The sequence below is a fragment of the Phoenix dactylifera genome, chromosome 2, assembly GCF_051530095.1.
Source record: "Phoenix dactylifera cultivar Ajwa chromosome 2, Ajwa_hap1_PhDact_Kaust_v1.1, whole genome shotgun sequence".
Classification (NCBI taxonomy): Eukaryota; Viridiplantae; Streptophyta; class Magnoliopsida; order Arecales; family Arecaceae; genus Phoenix; species Phoenix dactylifera.
This window is the reverse complement of record NC_143191.1, coordinates 23,344,208-23,357,139: the sequence shown is the minus strand read 5'-3', so window position 1 is coordinate 23,357,139 and position 12,932 is coordinate 23,344,208. Positions and strand designations below refer to the sequence as shown.

At 35.5% G+C, this 12,932-nt stretch overlaps 1 protein-coding gene across 3 annotated transcripts; it reads right to left on the bottom strand.

Moving 5' to 3' along the window:
- Nucleotides 1–179: 179 nt before the first annotated feature.
- On the bottom strand, nucleotides 180–9,629 carry LOC103716786 (C2 and GRAM domain-containing protein At1g03370-like). Of its 3 annotated transcripts, XM_008804945.6 has the most exons (9): nucleotides 8,396–9,629; nucleotides 5,823–7,085; nucleotides 4,352–4,534; nucleotides 3,242–3,525; nucleotides 3,040–3,156; nucleotides 2,190–2,452; nucleotides 1,642–1,810; nucleotides 1,252–1,524; nucleotides 180–1,111 (listed from the first exon to the last, which is right to left on the bottom strand). In XM_008804945.6, exons 1-9 carry the CDS (start codon nucleotides 8,742–8,744, stop codon nucleotides 917–919), a joined length of 3,096 nt encoding a protein of 1,031 aa, XP_008803167.1. In that variant the 5' UTR covers nucleotides 8,745–9,629; the 3' UTR covers nucleotides 180–916. The 3 variants fall into 3 exon arrangements, with proteins under 3 accessions (XP_008803167.1, XP_088571756.1, XP_088571757.1); XM_088715630.2 differs by lacking the exon at nucleotides 3,040–3,156 and having other exon boundaries at nucleotides 8,396–9,622; XM_088715631.1 differs by lacking the exons at nucleotides 180–1,111; nucleotides 1,252–1,524; nucleotides 1,642–1,810 and having other exon boundaries at nucleotides 2,186–2,452; nucleotides 8,396–9,622.
- Between the last annotated feature and the right edge of the window lie 3,303 nt (nucleotides 9,630–12,932).

Below are 12,932 nucleotides of genomic sequence, written 5' to 3'. Positions count from 1 at the left end.
CTAGTCTCATCCCTTGCCGCTTGAAGCAAGAGATGGGGTTGCAACTTCGAGTGGCATTTTACCTTGCTCTAGCCCCCATGGGACGGGTTGGGTATAGGTATTGGCGTAGACCTGATTCTTTGATTAAAAAAACAAGAATCATCCCCTTTATTCAGCATGCATTCAGGAAGAAAATGAGAGGCTCAACAACCATGCACAATGTTTACAAATTAGGAAAATTGAATGCAACTTCCGCACGCTATGTCGATAACTACATTAGGAAAAAAGAAATCGATCTCAGAAAACTAAAATTCTGAATACAATATCCCACTTCTTGATTGGACTGAAAGGCAGAATAGTCACAATGAAACCAGCATCTCTTTCATATTTTTGTTGCAATTATGTTAGCTAAGAAATATCTCTGGATAGCTGGTTCACAAGTTATTACCACCTCAAACCCTGACATCCATCATATTGGCGAGCCAAACGGTTTGCATTTCTTCATACTTCATCACCATGGCCATCTTTGCTTTCTATACGCCCCCAGTCCTTCCATGTTCCCTAATTGACAGGAGAATGCAGAAAGCGATCCATCATAAGATATTCCAGGTGCATCCAGAAGAACATTGTTGTCTGCCCAGGTTTACTCAGGATACCATCTGCTGGTCTAAAGCACTTGATATTCTTTTATTTTGTACCTGAATAACCAAGAATCAGAATCTAGAGCTCAGAATCAATTCTCAGGCTTGCAACCAAACCTTTGAAGTTGCTTCTTTCCAACTGAAAGAATCGAACTTCTGAATAGCTATCATCTGTTGTTTGATGCTAAGAATTCGTGGTGATATTCACACTAAATTTTTGTATGGCGAGTATTAAAAAAATATCTGCAAATAGCAGTGTAAAGAATCATTCTACTTTCCCATCATGAACTCATTTTCTACTTTCCCATCATGAACTCATTTTCAACTTGACTGAACATCTCCTTGAATCGGGCAGATGAATTGGATATCACATTCTTTGTTATCCTCTTTTGATTCTTGGTGCTCTTCAGCCAGGCAATCCCCAGGTATACCTGAACATTGCATGCCGTCAATTTAGGACCAAGATCCTCTATCTGGTATCTCAAATGAAGCTGCATGAGAAAAAAAAGCCAACATAATTGGACAACAACATCAGAAAGGCCACTGTTGAGGATCCATATGATCTATATACAGTATTTATGCACATTTATAGCCGCAATGAAAAAAATTAGTTCGAGAAAGATGCCCTTACATTATAGCAGTCACCAAGTAGAACCCCTTGGAGCGTCATAACTTCTTCAACAATATATCCATTTCTATCAGGTAACGGAGATTTTTGCTGGGTGCTAGTTACTTCACCTCCATAACGAGATAAACTCTTGGCAAATTTATAATGAACTTGCCTCTGGTAAACATCAGGCTTAACTGCCTCCCATGCTGTTATACAGTAGTTAACACAACCAACTTTCTCCATTACCCTTCGCTCCAAAGAAGTTCCTTCAAATATCTCCATCAGTGAGTTCATCTGATTAGACATCAATGATCACAGTTCACTAGTCATTTCGGCAATCGCCAGGTAAGCTCATTTTGAGAATAGAGACAGATATCACATATATGGAGAAAGGAGGGAAAAAAAACTCACAGCAACAGGAATGGCAGATGAGAAAACCTCTGACATGTTGGCATCCTCTATGCCTAAGAAAGATCCACTCTCCTCGCTGTCAAGGGCTTTTGCTTCAGATTCTTCTTCAACAATCTGCATTTTCTGTTCAGTGCTCAAGGACCTTGCCTTCCACAGTGCCATGATCGTCCTGTTAGGCATTAAAGTACATATTTATTCTCTTCATAAAGAGGTGACGTACAACAAGCTAATCAGAAATGCAATTCAAAAACCCAAAATCCAGTTATCTGAATGCATGACACCCTGTAGGCATTAAACCGAAACAAACAGCAATATCTTAGTCTCAAGCACGAGAAAAAGCAACACATGAGCATGCTGTGGAGGTTTATGAACTAATACTTCAAAAGCAAGGGGTGTACATAACTGAAATAAAATTAGAAACTAATCTACCATTAACCCATGCAGAAAACAAGCTAATAGAATCAAAAAAGGAAACATAAATTTCTTGTGCTGGAATCTATGCCTTGCTTATGATTCAAAATATTGTACAAGGAAATAAGATTAATCACCTGTTGGCTACATTGAATGTTACAAATGACTGGAAATGAAACCTAAGTCTCCCATCCTGGTCGACTGTCCTTGCACCATGCTTTGCATCCATACCTCTGCCCCTGCGGAGAATTATCAAAAGAGATGGGCTAGCCATTGATGCCAAAGTTGGAGGAATCACTTGGATGTCTTCAATATCTTCCCAAAGAAAGAAAAATTTTGTTTTGTGTCCAAATAAGTTTGCATAAAACCCAATTATTCTTGGAGATAGAAAGAGGCGGCCCTGCAAGAAAAATTAAAGCAGCAAATTTTCAGTTGACATGTATGCTGATCCTTAATCATCATATGAACATTTTATTCTTCCAATAAGCCTTAGGCCATATAGTTAGATGAATTATACAAAATTCATTGCATGTCGCAGCTTATAAAAGGCCATCAAAATAGCATCCACATTATGCTACTAATCAACAATAGAATGTAATTTGACTAGAGAATATCACTATTCAACCAGACTGGACAATGTCAAAATATTGACGAAGACCGTTTTCTTTAACCACTATCTTGACATTCAGACCATAAGTAGGCCAAGGGACTGTTCTGTCTAAAATGACCAATCAGGGTAAAATTTAGAAAATATCATTTTTGACATTGTAAGAAACCGATTGCTGAATTAAGCTGACTGGCTCATTTTATGACCGTGACTGTGACAACGACTGAGTAGATTACAAGATGATTTTATGGGATCATATATTACCAAAATCCTAACATGATTGAGGAGAATGCATTTTCAGAAAGCTTTGACAAGGGATGAAATATGGAGGCAAGCTGACAATCCCAGAGAGTACAACATAATAAAAACTAAATAAGCACCTGCATAGGCATCTTGCGCTTTAAGTGACAGGTAAAATCATTGATGAGAAATTCTTCTGGTGGCAGACCAAAAAGCTTCTGAAATGCAGAATTCGTCTGAGGGGACCTCAAATTTATCTACACAGAGTTGTCCATAACTTAGTCAAAACAGGAATATATAAACTACTGTTTCACATTGAGTTACAAGGAGATAAGTACTCACCTTCTTTCCAACTTCTTTCTCCATTTTCGTGAGATACTCTCTGACAACTTCAGTGCCCCGTGTGTTGTTCAGAAAAATCCTCAAGTGCAACTTGGACTGGCATGCCTGAGCCAACTTTCCTTGAAGAGGAATCCATATATCTGCTAGCTCTGACAAATTAGATTTCACAAAGTTGATTTCAATATGGCCAAGAGATGTAGCTTCATCAAAAGGCCCATCAAAATCATACACATCTACATCCATCATTGATGGAGGATCATCCATGGCATCAAATTCAAAGATTTCTGAAAAAATCAACAGAAAATAAATTAATAAACAGGAAATGTTATTTATAGATCAGAGATTATAGCATTTGACCCTTTTACATTGATATATCGTCCATGTTACGGTTACTTTATAGTGCAGGTTCGTAAGTTTCCTTACTATATCATTGCTACAATATAATCATATTATTAGGATGCACTTATTATTACAGTGTACAAAAATTATTATGTGAGTAATAAATTTATTACAATATTATATATTATTTTAATATAAAAGTATAATCTTATGTTCTACATTCAAATTATATTATTTAATATACTCTGTCATAAATTTTAGTAAATTGCAGGATACTTTAAATAATTTGAACACTCATACCCATATTCTAATTACTTTTAACTCTGCACATGTCTATCATATTCACTATAATATGTCATAAATTTTTAGTAAATTGCAGGATAATTTTTATAATTTGAACACTCTTACGGTCTTACCTATATTCTAAGTACTTTTAACTCTGCACTTGTCTCTAATTGTCCCTTACTGATGGATCATCAAACATTTTTGAGAACTACGATATGGAAAACTGGCTGAAAATAGGGTGAAGGCAGGACTTGAACCCGGGTCATTCGTACCAACCCTCAATGACTTTACCAACTGCACAAGTTGGCATCCTCAATGGACTATCAAAAATTAAGTCAGCAAGTCTTAACAGTACATTGTTTAAGAAAGCTCTAGGCAGGAAACTGAAAAATGCAATAATTAATGTGGCGCTTGTTCAAAATTAGTAAAGTAGTAATGAATGCAGGAGATGAAAGAATTTCAAGAATTAGGAGTATCTTTAATTACCATTCCATTGAGGTTCCAGTGTTTGGAATTTTATTGAGCTTGTTTTAGTTTTACCATTGCAGGTGAAAACTACATAGGGATCAGAATAACCAGTTGAATCCACTGCTGCTAAATTGCTTCCCTCGATCAAGGCAATAGTTAGCAACCATCCATCTCCTTGCGCTTTGACTCCATGATCACTGCCTGTATGAATGAAAAGAAGTTACATTCTACAGCATCTGGATAGTCTCCAGGTAACTGAAGAAATAATAAAATGATATATTACTGGCAAACAAAAGAAGCGAACGAAGACTGCTAAGAAATGACAGAGACAGAAGCAAGAACAATTAATTCACTATTTCATTGTAAACGAAATTGAAGTTCATAAAGGAACCAATGGAAATCTTACAATCTTTGAAGCATGTATCTTAATAAATTAAAGATACAGCGTATCATGGGCATGCTGGTATTGGCAGATTCAAAAAAATATGTCAAGGATGCGGTCATTGCGTGGAAATAAATTAATTTATTTACGCATTTAATTATATATAACAAACATTTTGTATAGTTCATTAAAATAGCTCATTTTATTAGTAATCATGACATCTCCACTCATCCATTAAAAAAAGTCATCAATTCAATCATACAAGACAAAGAACAATAAGAATTCTCATCATGCAAGAATAAGTCGGGTAAAGTAATTAGCTACCAAAATACTTTTATTAAATAACTGAATATGTAGAGAGCATATTTAACATGTGTTATCAAGGTATGCTGTCTCAGAACTGGGCCCCGTATCGATGCCACCCTGTTACTGTGTCGATATGCCTGTTACGGAAGTCGGTTCGATGTACCGAGTGTCCATACACCTTCTGTACCGTATACCGATACTGAACCGGTATGGTATGGTATGGTACGGTATACTCTGTATCGTCCAGTTCAATATGGTATGACGTACCTTGTGTGCTATAGTATATCATGAGAAGTATCTGTATCTGATACATATTAAACACCAGCATGTCTCCTCTAGGAAAGTATCTAAGTTTAAGAACCAAAAATATTTGCATATTTTGTATTACATATGGTCTTCCTTCTAATGAAGATAGAGGATTCATTTAATGAATCTGTTTCTGATGTTTTTGACTTCAGCAAGTCATGAAAAATGATAGAGGTACAGATTTCCAGGAATAGCTAAAAGTCCCAGCCAGTCGCACTACCCCTCAAATCTAGTATCATCGTCTCCGAACAACACACAAGGTGACTACAGATGTCTTACACTTTGCTGTAAATATAATACTATAGAAGGAGTAACCTTACATGTTAAACGGCTAAAGGTTAAGAAACCTTCTGAATCACGTAATATTCGTTATTAGAATTGCATTAATACTATGAGAAAGTATGATATTTATTAGTAATCAAAGAATTTCCTGGTACTGGTATTCTAATAAAAATGATAGGAATACAATATTCTGCCAGGTGAAACAAGTCTTACCTCTTTGATTCCGGGCCTGCAAGAAGCGTCCTATCATATTAAGAACACGCTGTCCTTGAAGAACCAAAACACCACAAACTACAACTTCCCCAATTGAGTCTGGCAGATCTAGGCCAGGAAACTCAAGCCCCTGTGTTATACTAGGGTTTGCAAGCAAGATATGTATAAGGACATAGAAGGCCACAAAAACAGACGATATAATAGACAAATTTCCAAACAATCGAAATGCCAGCTTCCAGTCTGACTCCTGCTCAGTTTCAATAGAAGCTAAGAGCTGCTCTTTGTTGGACCCCATGTCCTTTTGATCAAGTGGTTTTACATTCTGAGAAAGCAAATCGGCAAACTGGGCATAACCATCCTTTAGGCCTTGTTTTACTCCATTTTCGATCATACTTTTCATCATAGTACTCTGGAGGAAATTCATGCCCCAGGAAATCACCAGACGTGAAGATTGGTTTTCAGAAGGTGAATCAGGCCCAGGCATTATGCAGAAGAGAAGCTCTACCCGGAAACAATTACCAAAGGGAGCATCAGGAGTACTCGTACTCGCTAAAACTGCATAATTTTTTCCATCAGCCTTCAGATAAGTTTGCTCCTCTGTAGCTTTCACAGCCTTTACTAATTTCGTCGCAGCTCTTGTGTAGGTAATCACTCTTTTCAAGCTCTCTCCACCATTTGCATGTCTCCAAGATTCAGTTTGCAGACCAGTAGTTCCTTGAAGCTCAGCAAGTGACTGCAAGAAATTTGAACTCGGTGAAAAGAGAAGGGAGTTCAGATCACCAGGTGCAACAACATAAGATTGGTCAAGAAGTATTCCTCCTTGTAGATTTCGAGGCATTTCAACTTCTTGATCCTTTGATTCCATTGTTTTCAGCAATTCATCAAATGTGATATTAGAGCATGCATCATCAGTTTGGCTTTCAGAAATCTCTGGGCTTGCAGATGCTTCTTGGAGGTTTTCTGGGCAGTCAAGATCCCTGCTAGAAGGCAATGCAGCCTCCATATTTTTCCCAGTAAAATAATGAAACAGACGTTCAACAAATGACGGTGCATTGGACTTTTCTTCGTTGACAGGTTCTGTGTCATTAACTGCTGGTACAGCAGATTTTTCCAAATTTCCATTGGAAGATGGTGGGGGTAGTCCTTTTGTTAATTCGGTCGACTTATCTGAGTTTGATGCATGATCATCAGAACAAGAATGTGAGACTATGGGTATTTCATCGGTGCTTTTCTGAGATAAAATTATTGTGAGACGAATATCTCCTGCAGGATAGAACCAAAAGAATATGATTATGATAGAACCATCATTCATGCATAAAAAAAAAATTAAGTCCAAGAAAATTGACATCAACAATACGTAAGGACATATGAAAGTGAGCAAACACTAATGGAGAAAAGCATCATTTATTTAAACTAAATAAAGAATTATATTTTATGGAAAGACATGTCTTGGTCACTGAAAGAGATGAGATAAAAATTTCTTCAGCAAAGGACACCATCCAATTCTCAGTTTTATAGTATTCCTTAGCATACTCAATAATGTGCATCGTACTGGCATTCAACACTTCCATATGACTTATATTAGACTTATTGCATCATGCATCCGACATCACTCAACTACATGTGGACAAGATTGGCATTTTGAGCATAAAAAAAAAACCCTAATTTTGAATTTCAATAATGCAATTTTTTTTGACAAAGGCTCATTTAGTCTGCTATGTGTGCACGATTACATAAAAAATATCATGGAATATCATTAACAAATACCAATTCCATCAATATTATGTAAGTTGTATAATCATCAAGAAAAACCTTGTTTTTCTGAGAAAAAAATACAAATATTGCAGATAAAGTGTAGCAGAAGCGCTAGAAAAAGCATGCACGTAGTTATAAGGCCAGATAAGTCCATCAACGGAATAGATATAATTACATCAATAGCTTTCCTACAAGAATAAGAAGTGAAAACATTCATGATTAACTAATTCAAAATAGCGTCAATGAGGAGAAACTTTACATTTTAACCATACAGTCACAGCATTCTTATTATCTGAAGTCTCCCTTTGTTTCTTCTTCATACTTAAATATTTGTAGCGCAAACAATTTTAAAATCTATTTACTATTTTAATCATGACTAGCCTGCCAGATAGTTAGATTAATTTGATGCAGTGAGTAAATTGTTGGATTGAAATGCTTTCTGGCTTGCCCTCTATGTACTGGATAACTTGGACAATATGAGTCATGAAACAGATACCTACATTTCAACTGAGAGACAAACCTATTCAAATGCAGAACATAAGTATGGTACCAAAACACCACATACATAGATTGCTCAATGCATAAATTTCACAGATGAATTTGCCAACCCCAGATCCCTGTCTACAATATTAACTAAAACTGTAATTGAGGGAAACTCTACTGAAGTTCAATCATTGCAAACTCAGTTTGAATATTAAATATATATATATATATATATATATATATATATATATATATATATATATTGCACATAAAAATCAAGCAAAACACATATAGAACTCCATTAATAAAGAAAAGACATTCAGAGAGAGCACTACCATAAACCTTGCTCTTAGACTTCTTGTTCTTGGGCTGCAACTGATACCATTGGGTCCCAAGTGAAAGATTATCTGCATCCAAGACCTTTGACAACGGCACCTTGACCTGCCCCAAGAAATCATCATTGAAGATCTTGTCTTCATCCAAAACACAAACTGTGAGCTCCTCACTAAGGTCTCCGACTCGGAAGCTAAACTCCTCATCCCATACAGGGCTCAAGTTCTTCTTCACCACCTTAGTTTTCGCCCGTTGTTTTCCCAGCTGTAATTTTACATATGGATCACTTAGGCCATTGAGATCCATTGCCAGGAGGTTACGGGCTTCAATAACATGAACCACTAGCTTCATCGTGAAGAATTATCAAACACTAGGAGCTAAAGAATGATGGGAAAATATAAATGAGGAAGATTACCAATTTCAGATCAAAAAAACTGAGTTACATAAAGAAAGGAAAATATCAATAAAATCAATAGCTACTAACAAATTATTCGAAAGTATTAACTTCCCAGTTGCTTGAACCCCAGTAAACAGAAGAAAAGACGGTATTTGACGCGAAAATATATGAGATACGAGAACAGAAACGGGTATAGATACCAGGTACTACAAGTAAGCCCTTATTAGTTTCCCAAAAAATTAGCGAAGTCCTGAGCTTTAGGAATTATGAATCAATAGAGTAACAAAATACCAAAATAGTAGCTTTTTAAGAGAAAGCAAAGAGACGAGGACCGATTACATTAATTACAGAGTAAAATACAAAACGAAAAAAAAAAATCTCTTATTTAGCTGCTTAAAAACCTTAGAATCGCTATGCCCATCCAATCCAACAAGACCCAACAAAAACCCCAAACCGACTAAAATCCAGTGGAGAGCTACAGGAAGCCCGACGATCAACGAGAACAACAAGCCAAAAGCGAAAAAGGGAAGCCGAATTTGAACAGAAAAACAAAGAAATCAGCGCTGGAAATGATCCAAAGATAGGGGATTTCCTAAGAGTGCACGGAGAAGCGAAGGGAGGAAGGGAAAAAAAAATCGGATTTTTATTCCAGAGCTTGGCTATAGGGAACCCTAATTTTCCAAGATGGGGTACTCGGAAATTTATGACTGACGAGGAGGGGATAAGACTTGGGAGGGAGAGAAAGAGAGAGAAGAGGAAGTAAGGCGTGCGACTTTCTCTCTCTATCTCCCTCCTGCTCCCTTCGTCTCCCCGCGTTGTCTCTGCTGACTTTGAAATTTAATTAAATTGATTTTAATCCTTTTTATAAATTATGATTATTTATTGAAGGTGCAGTAAAACCACGTGGCTTTACTGGTCAAACCGTTTGTTCTTCCATGCCAACGTGGCAAAAAGAAGTGAAGCCAAGGGATGGTCGAATAATAACGTGCCTTGCATAGAAGAATCACAACGGATTGGTTAATGAAGTAAAAAAAGAAAAATAGAAGAATTGCAGACTTTTGTTGCACGGATAGGCCATTATAACATTTAGACAGAGTCAGAAAGTGGGAATTTAGAAGCGAAATAAAGCGAGTAAAACTATATGAAATGAATTGGATGGATCAGATAGTATAAAACTACAAAAATTATTCTTTTATATATAATTTAATTTTTTTTACATCAATATATATATATATATAGAGCGAATTTAAGGCATATTATCATTATCTGCATTTGTCTTATGGATGTTATAGGTTGGATAAAACCTGCTCCATTAAGATTGGATCGATAGTGGATAGGGTGGAGTAAATTACCACCTTCAAAAAAGATTGGAGTGATGTGCAAGGAGATGGTTGAATCATAAATTGCGATTCTAGCACCATGAGATGAGAGAAGTTTATAAGTTTATAGTGTTTTTTTTGCATCTATTTATAAAATTTAATTTGAAAATACAAAATAATGCTTTGTTGAATCAAGGGATTAACTTTTGATGCTATGCTGATGAGATTCAATTTTAAAATAAATGGATAGAAATTTCTATGCAAAAGCTAATTTGAGTTTTGCATGATTTTGTATGTATTAGCCCAGTTATTGATTGTATAAATTTTCAAGAAATCTTCAAAATGATGCAGCTAAATATTCAAAGAATTATCAAAATATATTTTTGAAATCTAGTATAGTATATATTTCATTAAAAATTACTACAATATATTTTTGAAATATTTATTAAATCTTCAAGATATTCTTGAGATTTATTCTTGTACATTTTTATCTTAGTATCTATTACCATTTTAAATAGTTATACAGAAATATTATAAAAAAAATATAGATCTTCATACCAAAATTGATTGAGAGAGAATTTTTTTATAACTCCAATTTTCTTTTCTTCAGCTATGTCGGTGCGACATGTTTGAGAGACATGGATGGGACATCATGCATTTTCCTAAAAAATTTTATGCATTTACTATGAACGTGAATGGAAGTGAGCGTTTTGTGCGTGCAAGCTCATTTTTTTAATTATTTTACCAGCATTGGTGTGCATAATAATTTTGCCTAGTGCCCTTTCAAGAAAACATTAAATCAATATGCTTAAGTTGTTTCATAAAAAAAAAAAAAAAAAAATCAAGTTAGTCTAAATATATTGGCACAGTAAATTAAAGTTGCTTGTACAATTGAATGCAAGTACATTATCCGTTTGAATACTCACCAAAGGTCACAAGTTGTATATTTTTTGTCGATGATCATGACTGAAAAGTACCAATTTGTTGAAAAGACCATATGTCAACTTAAGTGGTTTTTTTTCCTGAAGCGTATGATGAAATCTTTCATGAAAACCAACAAGAAATGGATAATGCTATGAAACACAAAAATCTTACTAAAAAATCATGCACCAAATATATGTTTTTGCTATTATTCTCTCTTGGATGGACAATATGACATCAAATACGAGCTGTTTAAAAAAAACAGCAGATCAACCAGTCAACTAATTCTAATTTGGGTGTAATTTTTGTGCTCCAAAAGCATTCTCTTGGAAAATAGATTTACATGTATTATGTAATAGATTTATAAGAGTGAACAATCCTATATTTGCTAAATTTTTGCATGATTCTTTAAACAAGAAGAGAAGGGAAGTAATGCCAATGATTCATGAATCTTCTCGGAAATTTAAGATCTAAGGATGAGATGTATTCCCGATTGGATGAGGAGGGGGCTTAGGTGGACTCCCATTTTATCTTTTAGAGCTCGTTTGGTTCGCGAGAAAAGAAGCAGAAAAAGTATAGTCAACGGAAAAATAATGAGATGCCTCTTGTTTGGTTGGAGTTTTCAAAGAAGAGATGAGAAATTTGTAATCTCATGGAAATATGATTTCCACATTTCATGAGAAAGTCTTTTCCATGAGACATATGGAAAAGTTACTTTCCCATGAGGCGGGAAAATTTTATTTTTTTCCAAAAAGGCCCTTCAGCATTAAAGAGGCATTAAATACCTAATTTTTATTAAGGGTATAATAGAAATTACGCATAACTTTCTCAGGAAAGTGGATGGTCAACCAAATATAAGCACTCTGAAAATCTGTCACTTTTCCATGTTTAACCAAACATGCCAAAAGTACATTCCCAGGCATTCTCTTCCTTGGAATCTTTTTCTCAGAAATCATATTCCTAGAAGGAAAAATGCTTCCCGCGAACCAAACGAGCCCTTAGAGTTATGGTTGGGCTGCAGGATACTTAGGGGGTTGGAGGATTTATTGGTCACGGGCAACCGTAAAACCAACGAGCATCCTGCAGGTAAGAAACCAAACAAGCGACTAAAAAAGTTAAAAGAAAGAAACCACCCAACATCAAAAACAACAAAACTAAAGCAAACATGTAATGGCGAATCGAAAAAAAGAGAAATTCTAATTGTAAGATATCTAATAAAATCGTAGCTGGAATTAAGATCTTATTCAAAAAGAAAGCAAATATCTAAAGTTTTTCTCTGCTTTGTATTGAGTCTCACTTTCATCAAGATTTAAGAGTTACGAATATTTATCATAAGATTAAAAAAAAAACGTACATAGTGCCTTATCATCATTCTTACTCACATATTTTTTTAGAAAAAAAATATAATATTAGAGAGCAAAGCTAGTGCCAAACGAGTAGTTCACGTAGCCAGAGTACTTCACAAAGAAAATAAAATAACACCCCAGGTGAAACAAAATAAATATTTTGGTCGTTGGACTTTTTCAACTAATCGAAGACTTATTAATCCATGTGATAACGGATTGTAATGACTGACCGTGACATAGCACCTAAAGGAACATGCTTGTCGGATCCACGCACTCACATATAATTTATCGAAGAAAGCTTGATTGAGAAGTCATAATTTGATTTGACTTTGTCAAGGACGGGGTCTAAAAGCTAGTTTTTTAGTTCCAGTTGACATTAAAAAAAAAGAGAAAAAGGCGGTGAACTTTCCTTGAAATCCAACTTTACCCGGATCTCTATTTATATCCTCTAATCTCTTAAACTACGCGCATCTGCCCCTCTTTTCCACGCAAACGAACAAAAGCGGATAGCTAAGACGCGCTTTCACACGGCAAACCCTAAATTACCTAAAAGACA